This window comes from Epargyreus clarus, unplaced genomic scaffold, assembly GCF_041222505.1.
Source record: "Epargyreus clarus isolate Ecla_fem2 unplaced genomic scaffold, WU_Ecla_fem_2.2 ptg000014l, whole genome shotgun sequence".
Classification (NCBI taxonomy): Eukaryota; Metazoa; Arthropoda; class Insecta; order Lepidoptera; family Hesperiidae; genus Epargyreus; species Epargyreus clarus.
The window spans coordinates 10,819,017-10,844,543 of NW_027332222.1; the positions used below are offsets into that span (position 1 = coordinate 10,819,017).

The window sequence follows — 25,527 nt, forward strand, 5'->3', positions numbered from 1 at the left end:
GTCAGGTAAATGGTAAAGTAAGTGACAAAGTTTCACACCAATTCAGTAGACGCAAGATCTCAACTGTTCGTTTCTACCAACTATTGTGTTTACTTCTAAGAAAGTGCAAACTGCTGAACTTCCTTATGTATTTAGTGTTTTTAATTAACATTGGCGGCAATAAACAGCGTCAGGTAACCTGTTTCTTTACCAGCATGTTCTATAAAAATTGAACTACTAATGTGACACCTCAGCGACATATTATCGAAATGAGTGAAATAAAAAAGTACTTACAGTTAAGTCAATTAAATTAAGGGCTGTATTAATGGCTTCTAATAAATCTTATGCATTTTCATTAAAATTAAAACCTCACCTCGGTTTTCTTTAAACGCACTTAAGTACTCGAGGTTAGCAGCTTACAGAATCAGAAGTGCATATTTATCAATTTGTTCGCCTCCCAACAGTCCTATACTATTTGTCTACCAGATGAACGTGTCTACTAAACTACTATTGGTAGTACAAACCCGCCCACTCATTATTCAAAACAAACTCTCTTAAATGGACATGCTGAACAAATTTATACAGGTTTTCTAAATATAGGCAATTTGTAAAACAATTAAAGCCATTAATTTTAGTAAATTGCGTATAATACTATGAAGGTGTATTTTGGTTCGTGTGTGTTATTAGTGGTATTAGTAGTATGATATTCGTATAATGCAAAATGTATATGACTATGCATAAGGAATATTTAAAATTATATAAAATTAATTACAGAAACATTTTAATTGCTTTTCAACTATAAGTGTGTTTACTGCGTAACAAATGCATAAAGAAACATTAAAATCAGTAGGAATTACTTAAACAGCAACCTTAATATATTATATTTCATAATTTAATCACCTATGCAATTTTTTCTACATTATATTTATAACATCAATTTCAATTTTAAAATCTAAAAAGTAATTAACAAAAACTGTGAATATCGTGGGCGTTAGGCTTAAATTTATGCAACCAAATCTAGCGGAGAGCTCCATAATGACTTAATTAAATGAGTTTATACGAAAACGGGCACCATTAAGTTATTAAACTTCATTATTGTGGATCGAAATAAAAATATATGACAAACGCAGCAAATTAAACATTTTCCCACGCTTTGTTTCTATATATAGATATAGTATTAACAGCACATTAATGTAAGAGTAAAAATAAATCTTAAAAGTAATTTCTTTCATTGAGTATGGGACGTCGGGAGCGGAAACATTTTTTACGTTTGACAATAAAACTACGCTGTTTCGGTTTGCTTCCATATGACCCGTCGGTAAATTAGTTTTTACTCGGTAGTTAAAGAAAGTATTTTTAGAAAATTAATCCAGTAGATGTGAAAGGTTTTTTTTCTAATGTAGGTGGTTCATTATGGCCCAAACATTTCACTTGAGGAAGACCTGTGCCTAATAGAGAAAAATATTGATGATCGTAGTGATTTAAATATTTCGATAGTATTACGATAGTTTAAATAAAACGAAAAAATAATTACTAAATATTAAAATAAATAAATACTTAGAAACTGGTACTATGTTCAATCACTGGCAGTGATAGCCTAGTGGTTAAGAAACGCGGTCCCTCGATCGAGGGGTCCGAGGTTCAAATCCCAGGCACGCACCTCTGATTTCTCAAAGTTATGTGCGTATTAGAAATTAATTATCACTTGCTAAACGGTGAAGGAAAACATCGTGAGAAAACCTGCATACCCGAGGGATTAATAAAAAAAAATCTCGAAGGTATGTGAAGTCTACCAATACGCACTTGGCCAGCGCGGTGGACTATGGCCTAATCCTTCTCATTATGAGAGGAGACCCGTGCCCAGCAGTGGGACTGTAACGGGTTGTTGATGATGATGATGATGACTATGTTCAATCATTGTAAGTAACTGGATGAAACTATTTTCTACTGGAGAATAATTTTACCACCTAAAAAGCTAGAACATGTTATTTTAGCATCGTAATAAAGTATTATAATTACAATATCACTGTAAAGTCAACATCAATTGGACTCGAATCATTATATGTACTATCATAATATCTTTAGCAATTTACATGACATGTGGTGGCAGTGGTTTTGCAAATTGTGTGGCGGCAATTTGTTTGCATACCATTATTATTCGGATTCCGTTGTTTATGCGGTTTTTGTGAGTGGCTTCTGCAATATTTATAAACAAACCATCAGTGGTTTCCCGACACTTGTTGATGATATAAACCCGAATTCTTTACGCTAATATTTTTTCGTTTAGTGACGTGAATGACTATTTATAACGTAAGAAAAACAGACTATTCAAGTTTTAAAAGACGACAAGATAAATATTAAAAAATCATTACTATTTATTTTTATTTAGAAAAATTGGAACAGAGACAAAGCGTTAACAATAACGACATGTTAAATTTAAATAATAACCTTACACTTTTGTTTTGAAATATGATCGCGGTAGTATTAGAATATACGTTTCGAAAGCTTTATACGGTGGAGTGAAGTAAATCATTAGGTAACCATAAACCGTGACTAATTATTATGAACAAGTGTGTTCATAATGTTTCTGTAATATATTTTAGGCGCGCGCGGTGCCGTATTAGTAACGTAATACGTAGCTTTAAATACCAGCTTAGAACTTATGCTACGAAAGCTATACATAATATAATACAAAAACATATACGGAAATACAAGGCTATAACGCTTTCTATTAGTATTGACCCACACTATTATTATTTTTATTGAGGGTATTTTTCATCTGGAGTACCCTTAACCTAGATTCATTACTTAGGTATAAGACCAGACCTAACCATAGAGCGTCGCTATATGCTCTATGATTCCTCTATGATCATGTTTGATAGCGTAGTAAATAGTAAAAATTGACCTTCTCCGCTAAAAGTCAGATTCGAACTTTGAAAATTACACGTTTATTGAAATAATTAATTAGTGGCAAGGGAAACATAGTAAAGAATAGTATTTGTCTCATAATTCACCCGGAGAACTTTTCCATATGGTCTTGCAGATGTGTCACACTCCCAACTCATTCCTTATCCGTTATTCGAACATTTCCTTCCTGAGAAGATGCCGAGCTGTGTTACAGAAAATGGGTCACCGACGCACCCGTGATTAATTAATACGAGCAAGTGTGTAATATTTTTTTTATTTGTTTCAGGCACACGTGGTGTCTGCTTTCGAGCAGAGCTTGTCGAATATGACACAGCGGCTCCAACAGCTGACCGCGACCGCAGAGAGAAAGGTTGGTTCAACTTGATCTGGGTTCGTGTCTTTTATGGGTTTCACGTACGAATAAAATATATCAGTATTTTAATGGCAATATAATGATGTGTCATATGTTTTGGAAGTAGATGTTATTAATCTTATGAGGGTTAAAAATTTTGGAAGTAAATTATGTATGATATATTTTTCAAAATTTAAGACTTCGTAAGAATCTTAGTATTGACATCTCTCAAATGAAAACTGTATGGCTCAAAGCTTCGAAGTTTGAAATGGATTTGTTAATTTGATTTCTAAAAACGCGGTTATCAGGTTTTTAGTATCACTTTTTATGTTAAAAATGTAAACGATAAAATTATTCATTAATTACAAAGTCGGTACATTTTTTTGCATTTCTCTTTATTTATAGCACCTTCTTACTTTTATCTGTTAAATATTAATTATTATTGTAACCCAAAAAAATATCAGACAATTTAAAATTAATGCATGTTCGTATCTACTTAATACATATCATTTTAATATCATACATTTTAGAGCACTCAAGCAATACAAATAATATTGATTGTATTGTCAAAAATATAAAGAGAATAGTTTAAACTCTTTTCTCCTCTAGAATGATTGACACCAGAAGTCGGTTGAAGTAATGAACTACAGAGTAACTAATGGCGTATGTAATGAGTAGTACAAAAACTAATAAATATGGCAGGCGGAATGAATTGCTGATGTCTCTATCCATGCATTAGAAAACTAGTTTTGTTTGTGCTAAATGTATCTAAGTGGCTTTATCATTTGGAGAGTAGACGCGTGTAGAATTGGTACTTCTAAGGCCCGTTAGCTTCAATGTTAACCCATTTTATCCTGCATAAATTTCTAAATATGATTTTTTTTAAGATTAACTGTTAAATTTCGAAAAATTGATTGAAATTGATTACATATTAGCCTGCTAAATATAAGTAGAACTTAGGTTATTTTAGAAAAGTTTATCCAACATTTTAAAACCGTTAAGTATCTTTATTCTATATTTATTAATAGTATTAAGTATTAATAAAGATTTTACTGTCATTTTAGATTCATCATAAATGCCATACATTAATTTCAAATTAATAAAATGTTTCTTTGATTCCTATTATTAATGATCCTTGTAGTACATTTGCTTTATAAGTAATGTAACCGTTACTTTCAACACAAGCTTTAGTACCCGTTGGTGAGGAATATAATCCTTTCAGAATAATCTCCGTTACATAAGGAAGTTCTGCGAAATTTCTCTACACCCACGATTTCAAGTTTTGCTCTGCCAATCAATCAGTATTAGTTTTATTTTGCAACTTAAATATTTGCTGCCAAACTACTTTGATTCTCATGGTAATCTCAATGATACGAGCATATTCTGTTACATCACAAGTCATTATGTCAGTCATAATGTCATTATGTTGTTATACACTTTCTACACGGAGATGCAGCCTTTCGCTATAATTTGGTCTAGGCTAAACCTGAAATAGATTTCCAGATAACATTCATCTGATACATTTCTAAATACATCCCGGCAACGAATGGCTTTGATTTAACGAGGCTTAATCGGTGAGAAAATCTACTAATTAACTTTATACTTGTTAGCTGTCATTTTTATTTTATCTATTTCAAGTTGCAACAAGCGCATCAACTTTTAATAAGTTTCTTATCTTTTTGTACCGGAAAGATACGTCCACAAAGTTACTTGAGCACGGAGAGTAGCTAAACTGATTTGATTAGGAACAAATTGTACACAACTATGACTTGTATGGCAGCTTTTAAAAGGAAAGATAAAACGGATGTGTCATTGGAAAAGGTTAGGTAATCTATCAATTCAACCGTTTGAAATGAGGCATAACCGGCCATAACTTTCTCTGAAAGTTCATCGAATGTTGTAAATTAACAAACATCGAATCCTCTATGTTTTTTAGTGTACAGATGCGGCTTCTTGACGTAATATTTAATTAAACTTGTAACGTTAACATTTGTTAGTAAACTTCGTTCGTAGGTATTTACCTATGTGACGTTATTTCGTCATGCCAATCGGTTTACAACTTAGTGCGAATATTTAGTAACATTTTAAGGACATATCATTAAGAAACGATTAAAATTCAATTTCAATGATAATTCGAAAGGTTAAGATTCGTAACAACTGCACCGATTAAGTTCGAACTTTTAAATTAAACAAATAGCTTAAGATATCTAGTAGTGTCACTTATTTTTATGAGAATTGCTTATTGTAAAAATACATGCACCATTATGTCCCCAAGGATACTAGTGGAAAATAATATTAGAATGTGATATTAATTTTATTTTTGTTTCTATTTGTTATCTACAAAATATTTTTGTCGAATAATTCTAAATGTTCTCTTTTTACTTCAAACAGGACTCAGAACTAACTGAGCTTCGCCAGACCATCGAGCTGCTTCGGAAGCAATCGATCCAGGCGGGCCTTACCACTGCGCATATGCAGTCCATGGGAATCAGAGCTGACGTCAATATGACAGTCCAGGTAAGCATACTCATAAGCAGAACGGTTGCGAACCTCTTTCTGCATGGGCACCAAACATAACACTGTCACATTAATTTCTGCTGTATAATAACTGTGAGTACTGAGCAGATATATATAAATATTTTTTCCAGTTATTAATCTTTAGTCATAAATAAAATAATAACTTTAATTTCGGATAGGACTAAGAAATTGGTTACCATACTTAGGTAAGCACACAGCCCGCTAACATCAGCTGGGGTCCATCACTTTGGTACTGGTAGGGACCAAGGCAGGCAATGTTACCCGGCATTCAACATTACATGTGCCCGAAGTTGATCATGAATGTGGTGTGACCTACGAAATACTTTAAAATGTCTAAACCGTGTTAAAATTCATTTGTAGTGAGGGTGCCTTAAAATACATTTCAGAGCATAACACAGTGGCTCTACAACTCAACACTCATTATAACAATATGACAAACCTAAATTATTCCATACTTTTATCTATTAGGACTTTAACATGAGAAAGTGAATCATACTGTTTTGGATGCTATTTTTATACCTGGTTAAGTATGTATTGTTCAACTTGCAAAATTGATATCAGTGAGACATGTTTTGACGGTAGAAACGTTGTAAGACGTCGTAGATTGTACCATTCGATGCATTTACATCCTGTTTGTGCATTACAATGCAAAGCCAGACGGTCAATAACCATTCAATATCAAATACCTAAACATTATCACTTTTTCTTTCATTCTTAAAAGTAGATCGTTTTTGTTTGTCTTCATTGCTTAGTGTTTGTTTGTCATAGATAATAAACGAGGATGCGTTCCACTAGACGACTCTGACGACAGTGGAAAGAAATCAATAGTGAGGGAATCACATACCTCGGAAAATAAACTCGTAGACATGCACAAAATATTTAAAAACATAATAATATCCAGAACAGAATTTAATTTATTTTTGAGAAATCTGCCTCGCCTGCGACTTATGACTTATGACTACTAAAGTCACTCCAAAATATAAGAAAGACGACATAAAAAGTATATTGTAGAACTTTTTTTTTCGAATAGATTCTTGCTAAAACGTCTTGTACACAACGTGTATTATCTACTTGGAAACTTTATTCTTACATAATATTGTGTTAAAAATCGCTGTGCAAAGAAAATTCTGCTATTTTTTGCCCAAAGAGCAGGTTTTTACGCAGTCGGTTAATAACATTTACATATTCAATATATTGAGAATGTAACCAAAATGTTTATGTAAAAGGTCTAGTTCAAGGCTGAAACGTAAAAATGTTTTACATTTTCTCGAGTTTGGGCAAAAATCCGTTTTGTTTATATTCAAAGATAACGTTATTTCTGTGAAGTTTCAAGTGACACACGTTAGATTAATGTCTGGTACTTATGATAAAGTGGACAGTGTGTCGTTAAAGTTTTTATTACAAACTTGACAAGCATTTTGGCAGCGTACACTTTTATTCTGAGGATATTTAAAGATTTTTTCATTTAGACATCTTGGCCTTTGAATTAATCGACGTATTAATTTAATAGATAAGAAGATTCCGTTTCGTGAAAGAATTAAAACACGATAAGTATATATGCGAACCGGATCGATTTACCGACAATCTTCCCTATTTTTATGTATGTCTAAAAACTATAGCCTAACAAAGTAACACATACCGTCATATTTACTTTGAAATTCATTAGAATTTGACTGCAAATCTAGACATAGACAAAAACTATTTCAGTAGTCGAAATTTCCCACATACAGTAACTGTATGAATACTATTTATGACGAGAACCTTATCTATTTAGGACAACAATACACAGAAACGCAAAGCAAACACTAAACGCTAATTGTTTTCTCATCAAACATCGTTACCTGCTCACACTTGCTGGTAATTTGGAGCACTGTTTAATATTATAATGTCTAGTGATTATATTAATGGTGATAAGTGGGTCGGCCATCAATCATTATGCAAGCCATCGTTAGACATTCACGATGCGTGGCTAAATGAGACCGTACAATGTACATAGTTTAGTTAAGAGGACGAATTATATAGGCTTTTGTATCTAGCCTTGGAAAATTAGGTTGAGTGTGGTGTTTTTCTTAGATAAAGCTAATAATAAATCTGGGTACATGTACGACCGGCGACCTTCTACAAGAATAAAGTTTTTTAATCTTTATTGTGTGGCGACTTTCCGCAACTTGTAAAGAGATGGCACTTCTAACTCACACTATTGAAGTTCTTTCAACATATTGCATATGTTGAAACCTGAGCATGGTCACCGAGCCCGGCAGGAGATACCAAAATTGAAAAATGGCCATAACAATGACAGTATAACCTTCGTAAGAATCAAACAAATAAGTTAAAAAAAACCACGAGTTCAGTATGAGATTATGGAACCGACCGAGCACGATGCTTGCATCTTGTTACTAAACAGTGTATGTGTGTTATAATAAAAAGGGATAGAGGGAGTGAAAATCATATGGCATTACACTTTCTTACGTGACGATTTTTACCATTAAAATCCTATCGCAAGCATTAAGGATCTTCCTTTAAAAATGAAACATTGTTAATAATTCTCTCGTTTATTACTTAATGCTATTTTCACCAAAATTAAAATGAGCGGAATTCTAGCGTGTAACCTTTCGCCAGCTGTAATTATATGCAATAATTATATATTCATCAAACGTTCGCATACATAATTAAATATATAAAACTGCTGTTACATTAGATACATCCTGTTCTTATCAATGTAACTTATTCAGTTGGTAATGATACTTAAGTTAAATACGGAAGTTTTTATAATATTATTATTTTTGGCAAATCCAAATAGGTATACTTAATTTCTACATAACATAACATTTCTTCTTAACTTTAGCTCTTTAACACTTGCGCTCTACGTAAAATAAGTTCCCATCATTGAAGTTTGACCGTAAATTCAAAATCAGGCGCAGTTTCTAATTTGTACCCAATTTGTAGACATCACGTTTCTACATTTCAACGTATTCGTATATTCGCCAAGGTTGGCTCAATGAATGCACTCACCATACCATCTCCTGTGAAAGGCCGTCCCTACTGTATTCAGTTGGAGCGCGACAAATTATCCGGAGTTGTATGCAGGTAGCATTTTCATCAAATTGGCAGTCGATAGATTTGGTCTCGTTCCACTTTCAAGATACCGAAGCTGATGGCTATCTAGACATCTTCCTTCATTTGTAGGAGTGTTTGAATCTATCTTTGAAACTTCACAATATATTACTGAAGTGCCTACATATTTAGTATTTGTGCTATATTTCACTGTCATTGACGATCAGCTTGGTATGATATACCAAGTCGTTATACCGGTTTACAGCTCAGAGTCCTAGGTTCGATTTGCACTGTAGAAATCTGAATGATAAACGATTTCTAATTCTAACACGTTTAGATTCTATTTTTCATGATTCAAGCATGATTTTAGCTGCGCCAAGCATCATTTGAAAAGAAAGTCAATTGAAATTATTGGTTTGAAAATTGAACTTATTATTACTTAACTATCTCATCCTATAATATCTACTATCTGGAAACTCATATTTCGATTATGTTGTCTTCATATTTTGTTAAAAACCTAAAGTATGTATAATCCACAAAAATATTTAATTTTTGAACATCTTTCGTCCAGGAACCGAGCAATCTCCAAACGCAACAAGGGTCCCCACAACGACTCGCTCAAACCGGGAATGGAGCGATCACGAGGCACCTGTCAACCGACAGTGTATCCAGTATTAACAGTCTCAGCAGCGGCTCCTCGGTGCCTCATGACAAGAAACACAAGAAGAAGGGATGGGTGAGTGATATATTTTAATCTTATACAGGCGGAAGATTTATTTCACTTGAAATTATGTACGACTAAATTTTTAACGCTCCTTTAGTATGTTTTTGAATATTATGTTAAGACGAACGTAAATAATCTTATATTTAGATAACGAACAATTAGCTAGGTTTTAGTGTAATGTGGTAGAAATATTTTAAGAGACTTGTACAATTGTGCTCTAATTGTATAATAATTGTGATTTTATACCCTTTCGGTGATTGTAATTTATGCACCTACAATAATATTTTCCTTTCATTGACTGATTCATATAACATTTTAAAAATACCTATTCCATTTTAGCTGCGCTCGTCCTTCACAAAGGCATTCTCGCGGAACGCAAAGATATCTAAGACGGCAAAGCATTCGTCCCTCGGGCAACTGTCATCGCAAGACAGCTCCTCGGGCTCGCATCACTACGACGACCCGCACACGATACGGGAGGGAAGCAACGAGAACAGTCTGGAACATTCGCACGAAGCCCTCGCGGAAACGACGAAAGACAAGACAACTTGCCCCGCGGCAAAGACTGAAGAAACCAAAGGTAAGGCAAATCTACCGCTTCACTCGTTTTCTTAAACGATGCGTTTGTTTACCAAACAAAGACTAGAAATTAGGTCGCTAGAGAAAGTACTTCAGGTCTCTTTATGAATATGCGAGTGCATGGTAATTTACGAGTTCCATATTGAGAAAAGTAAATGATTCAAACGAGTCAATCGGTACTGACACCTGGTTGTTTTGCAGATAAAGACGAGTCGGTTTTAGTCGACGAACTGAAGAGACAGTTACGGGAGAAAGACTTGGTGTTAACGGATATAAGATTGGAAGCGCTCAGTTCAGCACATCAGTTGGAGAGTTTGAAGGATACGGTCATAAAAATGAGGGTAAGGATATATTTTTACAACGAAATAATAATCAATTCAAAACCATATTTATCACTTAATTTATGATTTTTATATAAATTGTATAGGTTGTATCACTTTCACACAGTTCATTTTTCGTTCAGTTGGTACACTAAAATAATTCCAATAAAATTATTTTTTCCACCTCGTGACTATAATAATACGTCAGGTAAATTCAAATTGATGCTGACAAATGATGTCACTAGAACCAGTCTGATTTTGTTACGTTGATTGGTATCGCTTCTATTTAGTCATATAGTTATATGCTTTCATTAAAATGCGCTATGAATTTATGATTTTAAAAATGAATATTTTGATGAAGAATTTCCCACGAGGTGTGATGGAATGTAATGACGACGAAAAACATTTTAGCTCCGGTCCGCTTTGCATTTTTAACGAGCTCACGTTGTACAAAAATATGGACTTTTAAATGTTAATTGGCTAATTTCTTTATTACCTTTTATCGCGTGAAACGCTACGAATTTTTCGAGAAAAGTATATTTTTCCCTGATTAGACTTTTCTAGGGTGAAATTTTAGACGTGTTTAAACTTTTAATATTTTTTTAGAACGAGATGCTGAATTTGAAACAGAATAATGAGCGACTTCAGAGGCTAGTGACGTCACGATCGTTGGCTGGGAGTCAAAGTTCGCTGGGCACGGGAGGTTCCGCTGTTGAAGATCCGAGACGGTTTAGCTTGGCAGACCAGGCCACTATGCATCAGGTATTATTAAAAGTTACTTAAAAGTCTTATTTATTACAGCATATCACCAAAATCAGCTCATATGTATAATAATCAAATAAACTAATATGACGTTCCAAATGCCGTTCTTATTTCATTCAAAAGAGTTCTTAAAAGTGTGTAAAGTCCACTAATTCGCACTTAGCTATTGCGATGGATTAGGCCCTAAATACCTCTCAATCTGATAGGAGATCCGTGCTCAACAGTAAGGGGTTGACGACGAGTGTTACAAAAGTCAAAAGCTACAAACTTCCTTATATCTTGGAAATCAGTGATCACTTAAATTCAAATGAGCTATATATCTTCTATTGCCTTTACATAATAAATAAGAAAAAATGTTACTACAACCGAACAACTCTAACTAATAATCAATTCTGTATATTATGCTAGTCGTAAGTGAAATTAGTCACAGATGCGTTCCTATCCTTAATGACCGAGTCAAAACGTCTCATGCATATAGTTAAATCTACCGTTGTAAAGTATCAGACCAGAACACAGAAACTTGAGCATTATCTAATAAAGACTTGCTTCCGTACTTGGAACCGCAATTATATTTTAACACCATCCAAACATTCGAAAATGGGCAATGAGTTTACTGTTAAATGTTGTTTCAGGCTGCAATGGATATCCATTCACAACCACTCGATTTGGACTTCAACTGCATAACGTCAACACCGACCATGGATTTCACGAAGAAAGGCTCGCCAAAATCAAACTTGGTGGAACCTATCTATGGAAATAAGGCCGCCTGCGAACTAAACGAGAACAGCGAAGCGTTGTTAGCAGGTTTAAATGGTACGAGCGATATGTTTACGAACGGACTAACGGCCGGGGAGCGAATAAGCGGCGATTACGATATCAATACAGTGTTGCCACCGCCGAAAACACGGGAACTCGCGATAGGGGAAAGTTACTCCGATATCGGTGAGCTTTACGACTTTTTTATCAATACCGATACTTTACTGATGCCGATACCGTTAATAGCCGATACCGATAAATAAACTGATATTTTTAAAATGTATTCGTTGTTTTAGGAGTAGCCGATAGCCAAGGGGACACGACTGACGGAAAGAAAATCGCCATAGCGGTGTACTTGGGACAACCAGAAACATTCCAAAGATATTTCGAAGAAGTCCAAGACACGCTCACGGAATCCGAGTGCAGATTTTACGCGAAACAATCAGCTAGCGGTTATAACAACCATTTCGATAAACAACCGAGCTTCGACTCACCAAGAATGTCCCAAACCCACAGCCCAGAAATCGAGACGCAAGACTACCCCCAATCAATCAATAAGTCTAACACGAATAGCCTTAAAAGCAATAAATCTACACATAGTAATTCATACAAAAACGTCTACAATAGTGATTCGACAATAAATTGTAACGAGTTCACAATAGCGTACACGTATATATCTGGCAAGACCACTTGGCAGAATTTAGATTATATAGTTAGAAAAACGTTCAAGGATTACCTGTCGAGGATAGACCCGGGAACTAATCTGGGTTTGAATACGGACTCGATAACGTCGTATCACTTGGGCGAAGCGACCAGGGGTCCGGAGATAGGGTTCCCGGAGTTACTGCCCTGTGGGTATATTGTGGGTACGGTCAACACGTTGTACATCTGCCTGCAAGGAGTCGGAAGTTTGGCGTTCGACAGCCTCATACCAAAAAATATAGTTTATAGGTAAGTTTTTCATTAACATATGTATTTTTGCCTAAAACTCGATCACCAGATTCAGATTTCCAAAAAGTCAAAATTAATAAGTCACTTAACAAGATCACAAATGTTAGATCAACATCGTAAAATGCCAAGTTACCTGATTAGATTGTCAAAAAAACTTCTCTACTTATCATAATTTTAGAAATAGCACTGAACAATAACAAGTGCCCAGCTGCACATAAAAAGGGTTGCAGCCAGCTTCTAATAATAATATTTATTTCCACAACGTTAAGAGTCACTTGGTAACTTGCTACGCATTTTGCGAATGCTAATAATTCTTTTATTGCATTAAAAATAAATCCAGTCAGTAGAACGTTTAACCAGGAATCAGTTTTAGACTCCAATCTCGCTAGTATGTAAAACGTGTGCCATTTAACAGTTAATTATCTCGAGCATTCCTTTTAGATATGTATCGTTGCTAACGGAGCATCGGCGGGTGATACTGTGCGGGCCGAGCGGCACCGGCAAGTCGTACCTCGCGGCGAAACTCGCGGAGTTCTATGTACAGAGGACGCAAAGACGAGGGAATCCCGCTGAGGCTGTGGCTACATTCAAGTTAGTATTAGTTCTTGGTATTTTGTTAAGAGTTTGTTAGATCTGGGAAATTAAGACTTTCTGCCTTGAAATTGACAAAGTGCAATCTTTGGTAGGTACCTACACGTTGGATGATTGATTAATTAATTATAGTCCCATAAGGACAATAAGGCTACTTGAAGATTATGTACCGAATAAGGACATCAATTTTGAGTTAAATAAAACAGTCAGACCGAAATCATTCTCAAACAATCCGTTTACTGTAATCAGACACTATGAGAATGGTCGTTTAACTTAATAAATTGTTTACAATAAAGTAGCATTTTATCAAAAAATAGATATTACTATTGTTTTTTAGATATTTATTTGCCTCACATGCAACTGATCTATGTCAAAGAAAGCTATCTATAGTTTCAGTTTGTCATAAATATGGTGTTATTGTTATCATAAGTGTTTCGCATTAATTTTATGATGTTATCATAAGTGTAAGGCGCACTGACCTTCACTTTGAAGTGGCAAAAGAACATGTGGGTAACCTAATTGTCACTACAACGTTGCAACCGCCGATGCCAATTTTGTGTCTGTGTACAATCTCTTAAACCATAACACATAAATATTTTAAAACTGACGAGGAACGAGGAACTAGGTTGCGAGGAAAATCCTTTGCAGAATCATGAAGTTTAGTGTTGTACCATCTTTGTAACAGCTATTCAACCTTATCAATTTGAAATTCTTTGTTACACTCGCACACACACATAGACAAATACACAAACACCTAGACCCAGAAACAGAAATCTAAATTCATCATTTAGAGCCGGCCGTCTAGCCGTGGTCAGGTCGAATCCCGGACCCTTTGCGCGTGAGACCGGTATTTTGGCCGCTACGTGGATCGTCTAATGGAGTCATATCATAAAACATTCATTTTATAACTACAATTCTATAATCTTTTGTACCTCTATTACCATTCATGTACGATTTTACCACCTTTAGTAACGACGACTTGAGTTTGTCACAATATTATAACTACAGCTTTCAGTATTCTAATTACCTACGATAACACTAAAACACTTATACAATGTATAATCTCTAAAACGCGTATACAATGTACAGTGTGGACCGCAAGTCGTGTAACGAGCTCCGTGCGTACCTCGCGAACACGGCGGAGCAGTGCAGCGCGGCCGCCGCGGGCGAGGAGGCTGCGTTGCCCTCCGTACTCGTGCTGGATAACCTACAGCACGCTTCGGCCTTAGGAGACGCCTTCGCTGGCCTGCTGCCGCCGGATAACAGGAACATGCCCGTTATTATTGGTGAGTGGTATAGAATAAGTTAAATGTCTTCTTAAACCTACCCGTAGACAATGTGAGGGAAGGGGAAGATATTACACTGGCTTCCAAACTCTTCATCAATAAGCTGCAGCACTGTGGGATACGATTGCGTATCCTATCATTAGAGTATTTTTATGGTATAATCGTTGAAAATTCTTTTTTAAAATCTGACACTGTAGACAATACACAGAGAATTAGAGGAAAACATTTGCTGATTTTCGTATTTGTATTTGATAACTTGCAGCAAGATTCGGCGATGGGATATTAGTTTATTATTTATAATATTAAATTATCAATTAACTATTATAATCTCTTTAACAGGTACAATGTCGCAAGCGACGTGCAACACAACGAATCTGCAGCTCCATCACAACTTCAGGTGGCTGTTAACCGCTAATCATATGGAACCCGTAAAAGGATTCTTGGCACGGTATGTTTTCTATACTTCAAATTGTATATTGGCTGTAAAGATGAAGATATGTCTTGAGTAACTCCATTAAACATTATTTTATAAAAATAGTGGGAGTCAGGGAGTAAGTTTTAAATAGAGGTACTTAAGAAGAGACAGATGTTGTTGTTGATTTATTTATAAACATCCACAGAACAAAAAAAATCTAGATGAACATCCGTAATGCATCTTGAAATGCTTTGCTTTGTGTGTTTTGTTTCTATTTTCTCTTTTTGTCTTTTTTCTTTATCTCTTCCCTCTATCATTTTCTTTTTTTTCTTTACTTCGTTGTCCGTTATTTGTTTGTACGTGTTTCTAACGAATCGTTTCATTTCAGCTACCTCCGCCGCAAGCTGTTCTCGCTGGAGTTGCGGCTGGGGCGGCGCGAGGCGGCGCTGGCGGCGGTGCTGGAGTGGCTGCCCGGCGTGTGGGCGGCGCTCAACGCCTTCCTCGAGGCACACTCCTCCAGTGACGTCACTGTTGGCCCGCGGCTCTTCCTCGCCTGCCCCATGGACTTGGAAGCTAGTCAGGTAAATAGAGATGGGAGGGTAATTGAAAAGGTTTTGAAATTAAAGGTGACTGTATTTTGGGAACTGAAGTAGGAGACGAGCATGTAGTTATGGTAAGCGATTACTGTAGCTCGTAGAGATCTGTTGACTGTCTGCGACACTTATCTAAAACATACAATAAAATTAAGGAAGGCTTTGAGTTCGAATATACTCCATTACGTTGTTCCAATATAAATTGGTAAATTTTAAACTAAGGTATCACTCATAAAAAACAGTCCCTAAAAAGATCGTCCTATGGAAATCAGTAATGAACACCAAAAGGGATCGGAGTACTGTGTGCTGTTTTTGTTGACGATTGTATCCTAAAAAGTTTGGTCTTTGATAAAACACGCACCATTACGGTGATTTATATTCATAAGCACACAAAAAATAAATATATTCTTAAAATAGTAAATCAATACATGACGTTATTTTGTAAGAATCCAAAGTGAAATCTATTATGTCATTTAGGTGGTACCCAGAGGTTTCCTTAGTTACAAGAACGTTGAACGTGGGTAGAATGACACTATTCGTTAAACGAGGGTCTATTTATAAATAGGTAACGTGATCTCACTGTCAGTAGTTTAGGTTACAATTAGAAATTGTTGGTTCACTTAGCCTTGAATGACAATGTGCGACAATTGTTCATTATTAATGTAATTACATTGTGCCTGTTAACTTCAGATTTGTTAACGGAACGGAATTTAATGTGTTTATTAATTTAAGATTTATGGTGTAGATAGGCATTTGTTTTATCTGTATTAAATCTAAGTGTTGCCATTTATTTGTGTTACTTATGGATTATGTTTATTTAATTCTTTGTATGAAAGAGTTTTTAGTATAGTTAACAGAATCAACAGTAACTGTCATCGAGTAATTTAAAAGTTAGTCATAGCTGCCGTTACCATAATATTTTAAGTAATTTATATTCACTTAACAAAATATAACTTAAGTAAAAATGGGCATGTTTATCATTGTACACGCATTACAATACACTTCTGTGACTGATTTCAAATAAAATTAATTGGAATCATTGCACTAATAAATTATAATTTTAATGATAAAATATAGACTGAACCTCGCGAGAGAATAATTGATATTTATTGGCAAAATGATTTTAGATTCTGTTGTTTCCGTATTACATTTGTTTTTTTTTAATTTCACTTTTATATTTTTCTTTAACACATCTATTTATGTGATTTTTTTAGAAGTATTGTTTAGTATTGTTCTAATAGCTAGTTATTGTATTGAAATTAAAATCCTCATTACAACAACGATGTCCCCGCATTTCTTATAATAGTATTGTTCTAACAGTTCCTGTCTTAAAATAAAAAAAAAACCTTATAAATAACAATAACATTATCATCCCAGAACTGAGTGGAGCATAATGGAGGAGGCCTTTACTCTACAGAGAGGTCCTTAATAAATAAAGAAATAAATAAATAGGAAGAAATATGGACATTAATATAAATATTATAAATATAAACATGATTTTTTCAAATTTTGTCAAATTTTTAATTAAATATGTACAATATTCTTTAAAAATTTTCTTTATTAATTTAATTTATTATATTAATTCATAAATTGCATGACATACATAGATTAGTAAAGATTACACACTCCTAACAAGAAAATGTACCCAGTTTTCAGAATTGAAATAGTTGCGTAAAAAAGTTTTCCCACGTCTCCGCGCTAAAATGCCCTTAAAATATTTGAAATACTTATTTATTTATTATGTAAGTTACGCAATATTCGTTATCGTAAATTTTCTTTAAAAATGTTTTTTATTTGTCAAGAATTCGAAAAAATTACTGACAAATCAGCCGTTTGTCTTCATACAATTTCAAGGCGAAGTATCTAATAATAAGTATCTAATCAATGTAAATAACAAGACCATTATCATCCCAGGCGTGGTTCGCGGACGTGTGGAACTACAGCATCGTGCCGTACGCGTCGGAGGCGGTGCGCGAGGGCGTGGCGCTGTACGGCCGCCGCCGGCACGCCGCGCAGGACCCGCTGCAGCACGTCAAGTCTACGTACCCGTGGCGAGAACCCAACCACTCGCATGTAAGGGGTTTTTTTTTATAATATTGGAGTAGCAGATGAGCATACAGCCCACCTGATGGTAAATGGCCACTACCCATGGACATCTGTAACCAACCCCAGATAGGATTAGATAGATGCAGATTAGATAGATTAGAACCTGAGGTCGGTCACAGATGCGCCGCTACCCTTGAGGACTAAGCTGGAACGCCTCGGAAAACTAAGTCTGCCTTACCACACCCTTCGAACCAGAACACAGCAGCGTTTAACACTGCTGTTATGAGGCAGAAATAGGTGTGGCGGTGGTGTCGCCGTAGACGAACTACAAAGGGTTCTAAAGGAATTGTATTATTTATATGTTTATATGCTTGTATATGTACAGGCGCTTCTGTTGTATTGATTCCTGAGATGACATTTGTTAGTAAAATGTTCAGCGATCAGTTAGTGGATTCTCAGGACGCGATTCAATTTACAATCTCTTTTAAACATATTTATATTTTTACAGACACTACGCGCAATAACGGTAGAAGATATCGGTATTGAAGACGCTAATCAAGATGCTAACACCACCCAGAATCAAGACCCATTGGTAAGAATTTCAATATATCCCTTTTTAACAACGTGTTTTTTAATATTGATGCAACTAATTAAGCTCGTGAAAGCTACTAGTATTGTTAACAATGAATACTATATTTTATTTGTTTATAGTTGAACATGCTGATGCGGCTACAAGAGGCGGCTAACTACAGTGGAAACCAAAGCCAGGACTCCGACAACGCCAGCATGGACTCGAATCTCACGCACGACAGCTCTATGGGCAATGAGCTTTAAATTATACTTCGATATTTATTATCTTACATCTTATGTTAATCTCTAAGAAAATGTTGTCCCTGAACTATGTTCCATATTTACTTTGCTAGTGTCCTTAATAAAACGATGTAACATACCTATGAGACAGATAAAAAAGATAAAGAGTTCGAAATTTAAAACACTATGTAAGTATGTATTTACGCTTCTGTCTGTCTGTTAACTATATACAAAGCCAAATATTTGCCATATGTACATTATTTATATTTATCTAAGATTTATTTCGATTAGTTAAAAACTACTTTTTGTTTATATTAGGTGCTTCTTACTATTGATATGGCCCACAAGGAAAGGTTTTGCTCTGCATATTTGTGGCTTTCAGCAAATATAATAAGCAAGAGTAGCAGACCTTTCGATAATTTCGTTGCAATACTTTTTATATGAAATTTTTAACGTGGATGTTAAAACATTTTAATGCGATAGCTTATAATTTACGAAGTATTCCACAACAGTGCCTGGAGCGATATTTTTTCCATTTAGGTACATATACATTATTATAGTATGAAATAAACTCGAACAGTGCGGAACTGTTACTGTTTATACGAAGCATTGTCGCTTTTACTATTGTTATATTTTTTCAAAACGTAGGATACGATCGCGTTTGTATTACTGTGACGTTGTATGTAATTATATTATTATGAAAGTGTAATTTTTATACCATTTTCATACTAAAACTCATGTACCTAATAAAAATATTAAGGTGTAAATAAAAATGTTTAATATAATTTTTTTCTATGTGATTACACTAACTGCTATTATGCCATAAACAGTATAGCGTTACTTTTGTATAGAAATTTGTAACTATATCTTACATTACAGCGTTCGGTATGGATTGATTTGTGTGCATAACTGAATCGTGATATCTACAATCTATGCTTTACGAAAAATTGTGAAAATAAACAATGATTACATATAAACTCATGTTTCTTTATCCCATCAATTCCTACCAGTGTAAACGTTTGCTTTGTTTTTTATAAGATTGAAAAGAGTATGTCCCCCTCCCCCCTGACGGTAAGTGGTCAATGCCGTTAATGGACAGTTATGATCAGTTCCATACGGAACAGGGGCTTTACCTGAAGTCAATCACAGATGTGTTGTCACAATAGAATTAAGGTGGTCTCCTCATATATGTAAGTTAGGCGGCTTCTACACGCTTCCACTGAAAACGAAATGCAAGAGCCACCACTTACCTTTCAATACTACTGGATTTAACTATGCGTATTCTACTTCTTTACTATATTATAAACATTGGCTCATTACTAGATTTTATATTATTTATTATGCCAACCATCACTTCAGGACCTTAAATAAATCTAAGTAAGATTTAAGTACCGAACCCTTATTTATCTTTGTGTATGGAACATATACAATAAAACAATTTAATATAAGCAAACATTTTATTAAAAGTTATGTACCCTAGTACACTATTACTTAAGCCAGTTTTATAATACTTACACCAGAAATAGACAAGACAATGGAGCAATTTGGACGGACCGAGTTGTATTTCACATAGGACTAGAAACATCACTGACTGAATTGAAAAGGAACCATTGATGAACTGTCTTGCAGCTGATAAATAAGGCACAACCATTAGAAACAATATCTGGCACAACTATTTATATTTCAAAGTATTGAGAAACAAATCACTGCTGTTAAATAATAATTTGATTTCCTATTGATTCAATGAAGTGGGGATCACTAATTACTAATTATAAGTAGTGGGGCACACTTAAATCCTTCATAAATTTACCAACGTCACGATAATGACACATTATCTTCTGACTTAGTTATAGGCGCAGAGAAAACTTGACAAAAAAACTGACAAAATATATAACTGATTTCATCTCTAAAAACAACAAAGTGGAATTATAGGAAATAGATAACTTCGAATTGTGCAGTCATACCAGTATTTTACACTGTTCAATTCATAATACAGCAACCTCCTGATTTTGAAATAGTAGTGCCGAATACAAAGTTATGGAAATAATACAATTTATTTATTTTGTAGTAATAGGTTGTAGTCAAACTCTGTATAATCAAGACTGAAGTTTGCACTCAATTTTTTATAAAATAGTATTTATTAACAACTTTAAATACGGATTTAAAATGTAAACTTCTAAATATATATCCCTTATTTTATCCATCTGAGGGTTGCAATCTTCAAATATTAAAATTGCTCCTTTAAACTTTCTTAAAACCTTATTGCATTATATAAAGGTACATTTACTGCAAGATTATACTATTCCGTTTTAACGCAGATAGACCTACAAAACCAGATTTATGTGGTTAATTAAACACTTGCATTTACCAAGAAACTGACTACATGTTTAAAAAAGTAAATAGGTATGGCCAGTATGGTAGCATTATAATTTAAAATAAGCGAATGAACCAGCTCATAAAATGCTACAGAAGCTCACAGATATTGATTTGGGAAGATACATTTTGATTTAAAAACATACTCCTGCCAAGATCAACTCTGTCATAACTTCAATCACATATGCCAAAACAACAACATTTGAGAATGTATCCATCAGATTAATTGTTTCACGTCACATACTTTTCATCACACTACAATTAATTTATGTACATTAAGTATATTCTAACTACACTACAATAAATCATTCCTCACAGTACAACTAAATGCAATTTGTTGAGCAAGATAACTCTTACAAAGTTCCTAATACTATACATTTAAGGAAAGCAACTTACATTAAATTTATAACAACTTTATACAATTATTTTAACCAATCAATTATGCTAATTTCATATGTTAAAATACTCTATGTAAATCGTATCATACCTACTAATACATGCCTGGTTGCACATTTTAAAATGATCAGTATCACATTATTCAATTAGAATTTAAATTTTACTATTAGAGGCATAGTTGTAATATAGAAAATATTAACATTAACTTGAATGCAAATATTTTGAGCACAAATAAAATGCAAATGTTATAGTATACCCCTATACTATCAATTAGCAATTTTTTTTACAGTAATTTAATTTTATTTTGATTTCATTCTACCATTCATTTAAATATAAACATCTTCCTAAAATATCATAGTATTCCACATTATTTTTTTAGTTTCGCTAAAATTGTAAGATAATGTAGATTTGTGTAAAATATTTGCAAATTGACAGTATAAGTTTCATAAGAGCCATAGAATGTAGGAACTATAGAGATAAGTAGGTAATTTATGAACAATGATAAATTCCCCATACACACATAAAGGAACTTCCAGTTAATACATAAAAATGTATTTAGTTAAAAAGGCCAGTATGCAGGTATTGCTTTTATGCAAAAATTCCGAATTTACTTATTTTAGATTATCTTTATTCTAACTTGAATATATTAAAAAGCAACTTAACATTATCATAAGTATGGGTAAATAGATTTTGAAATTTGAAGTCAATTTTAAATATGGTTGAATATATTGTCATAGTCATAGAACAAAGTCAGATTTAACAAATACCTAACTTTACAGTGCAGCCATTTCAATTTTTCTTTTTTATAATATGGGGGTAGCAGACGAGCATGCAGTCCACTTGATGGTAAGTGGCTACTGCCGCTCATGGACATTTGTAATCAACCACAGATAGGATTAGATATTCCTACCAGAGGTCGGCCACAGATGCGCCGCTACCCCTGAGGACTAAGCTGGAACGCCTTGGAAAAGTATGTCTCCCTTACGACACCCTTCAAAACGGAACACAGCAGCGTCTAACACTGCTGTTATTAGGTAGAAATAGGTGTGGCGGTGGTGCCGCCGGAGTCGAAAGGATTCTACCACCTTCAAATTTATTCATAAACGTCATTTACTATGAGCACATTTCAAATCCGTCATTATACCAACTGATTAATTTGAAAACTAAAATACATAGAATTTTTTTTGTAATCCAGTAATAATATTTAGACAATATGTTATCCAAATATGATAATATGTGAATTTCGCATATTTGTCAAATCCGGCTTTGTTCTACTCCTATATTTGTGATGTCAAAATTTATTTGGACGATAGGAGCAACTGTCAATGATTCTCTCAATTTTGATTTATGTATCTCATAACAGTTGTTCCCAAGGAGCTTACTTATTATAGGTCTGCAACATACTAATAGTTACAAACCAAACCACTGAACTAAGTAATTAAATTAATTATATCCTAAATGCATTTGACATCAGATTGATAATTTTCATACTAAAATTCTGTTATAATATGATACACATTATTCACAAAAATATATTGAACCAATATTCTCATCAAGATTTCTGGAATGCCAGATAGCCCAGGTATAAATGGTCAAATAAATTAATTCCAGTATTAATTACATACTGAAAAGTAAATTTGACCTGAATATATACCATAGATTAGGTACCAAAGTTGACCAGGGGCTCTCAAACTGAGCTATACATATATGCCATAGTATAAATTATTAGGCTGATCAAGTATGACGCGTCAGTAAACTTTAACTATTTCTGAAAACAAAACATAACATTCAAGTATGTAACTTTTCTCCAATTAATTTTCCGTACATTTCCCATCTAATCACTATGAATATCTAGACTAAGGTTAGATAAGGATGGTATGGGTGAGTCAGAGAAGTCACCTAAATCATCACTAGTATGCTTTGAGTGGACAAGGCTAAAACTTACATCATTAAATTTATGTTTTCTTAACGAACGAGACTTACTGCTATCCGACCTGCTATGACTTCTTGAAATTCTTTTATAACTGAGATTATCGTTTATTAAGTCTGCAACGTCTGATATAGAGATGGAACTTTGTGAACTGTTAGAATTCTGGTTTGGACTTTCGATTGATGAATTCTTACTCGATTTGTTTGTTGGATCTTCTTCAACATATTGTTGTGGTTGTTTAAATGATTTATTTTTTTGAGAAGATGTTGATGATGGCATGAAGTCGTAACTGTAGTCTGCTGACTCACCTTCTGGCTTAGGTGATTGTGCTGTGTTTTTAATACTGACATTACTGTTTCTTTCACTTTGAGCATCATTCTTTAGAGATCCCGATGAAGCACTGCTTATTGATACGGGAGACGAAACTTCAACAATTGATGTAGGTTGCACATTATATTGGGCAATACTACTTTCATTGCTTTCACCAATTATTGGCAATCCTGATGTGTTAAGCATCAACTTATCCAGAGGATTAAATGGTTTTAACTCCAAATAAGATGTGGAATCACTACTGCTGTTATTAACTTTCTGTTCAACTATATTGTTATCCAAATCCTTTACTTCTTTATTATTGTTACTCTGACTATCTTTTACTTCAACTTTCTCATGTTTGTTTAAATTGTGCTTATCATGTGCTTCAAGAATGTGTTCATTGGCAATATACTCTGAACTTGTTTTATCCCTGGCGGAATCACTGGAAGTATCTGTATCAGAGTTGTCTAATGGCAATCTCAAATGCAATTTGTTTTTTTCATCCGAAGAATTGTCGGATTGTGACTGGCTGGTGGCTGTGCTGTCCTCGTGAACTATGTAAGTACAATTTTGCTCATCCCTATAGTTACTTGCCGAATGTTTCTCACTTTTCGACTTACAAGTATCGTCCTGCGATAAATAGTTCTTTTGGTACTGTTTTACAGTATTTCTTAATAGAGTGAGAAGAATTGGCTCTTTGTCCAACTTAGATAAGTTTAGTTTATCAGCGATGACGTTTTTCCCCTCATAGCGGTAATCCTTACCTTGTCGGGATTCCGACATGTAAACAAACAATGTGTTTTTCAAATTGCAAAATTCCAAAAATTCATGAATGATACAAAGCGATAGCACACCTTCTGGAATATTTAACACGTTGTCCAAACTAACATTCTGCTTTATATTTTGACACTCGTCCTCGAAAGCCAAAAAAATATTCGCACGCAATAACGCGCGAATTTTTGCCAGCGATCCGTTCTTCTCTAGTGCTTCTATCACTAAATCCCTTAGTTCAGTATCTTCTGCTTGAGCCATATCAAGCTTATTGATTTAGGTAAGTTAGAAGCACTGCTTGTACTTCAAAAATTGGAAAACAATAGTAAATATTATTAAAACACGCTGGTTTATTGACACACAAACTGCGTTAGACGATGACAGATTCTGAATTTCTGACAGTTCGTGCTTGTTGTCGTGTCTTGTCAACGTAGGCAACTTGTGTTTTTTAAGGTTTTATTAAACTGTAATACATTGAAATAAAGAGATCTATAAATATAAAATTTCCATCTAATTAACTTTAAAAACCAGTATTTTTTCGAATAAAAGTTTACTTGATTTATACAAAAAGTAATAATATAATCTGTTTTAAATAGTTCACAGATAAATAATGAAACTCGGATACTCACTACAGTTGATAAGTAAAGTATATACATAATGTTTTTGAGCTATATTTTATTAAAATTAATATACATTTGAATATGGAAGAGTGAATATATTTATTTAATTAAATGATAATTTAATTTCGTAAGACGGAAATGACGTAATTAATACATACAACTGAAATACGCTTGGGAGATAATTTAAACTCAAAAAATAAGCTTAGTCTTTACAAAAATTACAGAGAAATAACAAATTAAATAACAGGGAATCTTAGCAAATTATATTTTACTTTACCCCTTCATTTTTTTAAGTATTTAAACCTTTTTAAGATATTTTCTACTTAAAATTAGGGCGGCGATGTACACTCATCATAATCTATATACCCAAATCAAAAATTTTAACAATATAGGTATTTTAAACTATTATTCAATAGGCTATTTGCTTTTATATATAATTAATTAACGTATTACTTAACAGTA

At 34.0% G+C, this 25,527-nt stretch overlaps 2 protein-coding genes across 11 annotated transcripts in view; one reads left to right on the plus strand and one right to left on the minus strand.

Moving 5' to 3' along the window:
- sick (sickie) overlaps positions 1-19,640 on the plus strand; it is a 306,579-nt gene extending 286,939 nt beyond the window's left edge. For all 10 annotated transcript variants that reach the window (XM_073080100.1, XM_073080099.1, XM_073080102.1 and 7 more), the window contains 15 exons: positions 3,173-3,256; positions 5,630-5,755; positions 9,402-9,566; positions 9,894-10,134; positions 10,335-10,474; positions 11,060-11,215; positions 11,848-12,157; positions 12,268-12,922; positions 13,364-13,513; positions 14,603-14,799; positions 15,139-15,247; positions 15,603-15,795; positions 17,722-17,880; positions 18,362-18,445; positions 18,565-19,640. In XM_073080100.1, coding sequence (XP_072936201.1) covers positions 3,173-3,256; positions 5,630-5,755; positions 9,402-9,566; positions 9,894-10,134; positions 10,335-10,474; positions 11,060-11,215; positions 11,848-12,157; positions 12,268-12,922; positions 13,364-13,513; positions 14,603-14,799; positions 15,139-15,247; positions 15,603-15,795; positions 17,722-17,880; positions 18,362-18,445; positions 18,565-18,687 — 2,892 coding nt within the window. In that variant the 3' untranslated portion in view covers positions 18,688-19,640. The remainder of the gene's footprint in view (positions 1-3,172; positions 3,257-5,629; positions 5,756-9,401; positions 9,567-9,893; positions 10,135-10,334; positions 10,475-11,059; positions 11,216-11,847; positions 12,158-12,267; positions 12,923-13,363; positions 13,514-14,602; positions 14,800-15,138; positions 15,248-15,602; positions 15,796-17,721; positions 17,881-18,361; positions 18,446-18,564) is intronic.
- Positions 19,641-20,101: 461 nt separating this feature from the next.
- Positions 20,102-24,910, minus strand: LOC140747568 (uncharacterized). Its single transcript, XM_073080110.1, has one exon. The coding sequence runs from the start codon at positions 24,704-24,706 to the stop codon at positions 23,267-23,269; it is 1,440 nt and encodes a 479-aa protein (XP_072936211.1). The 5' UTR covers positions 24,707-24,910; the 3' UTR covers positions 20,102-23,266.
- Between the last annotated feature and the right edge of the window lie 617 nt (positions 24,911-25,527).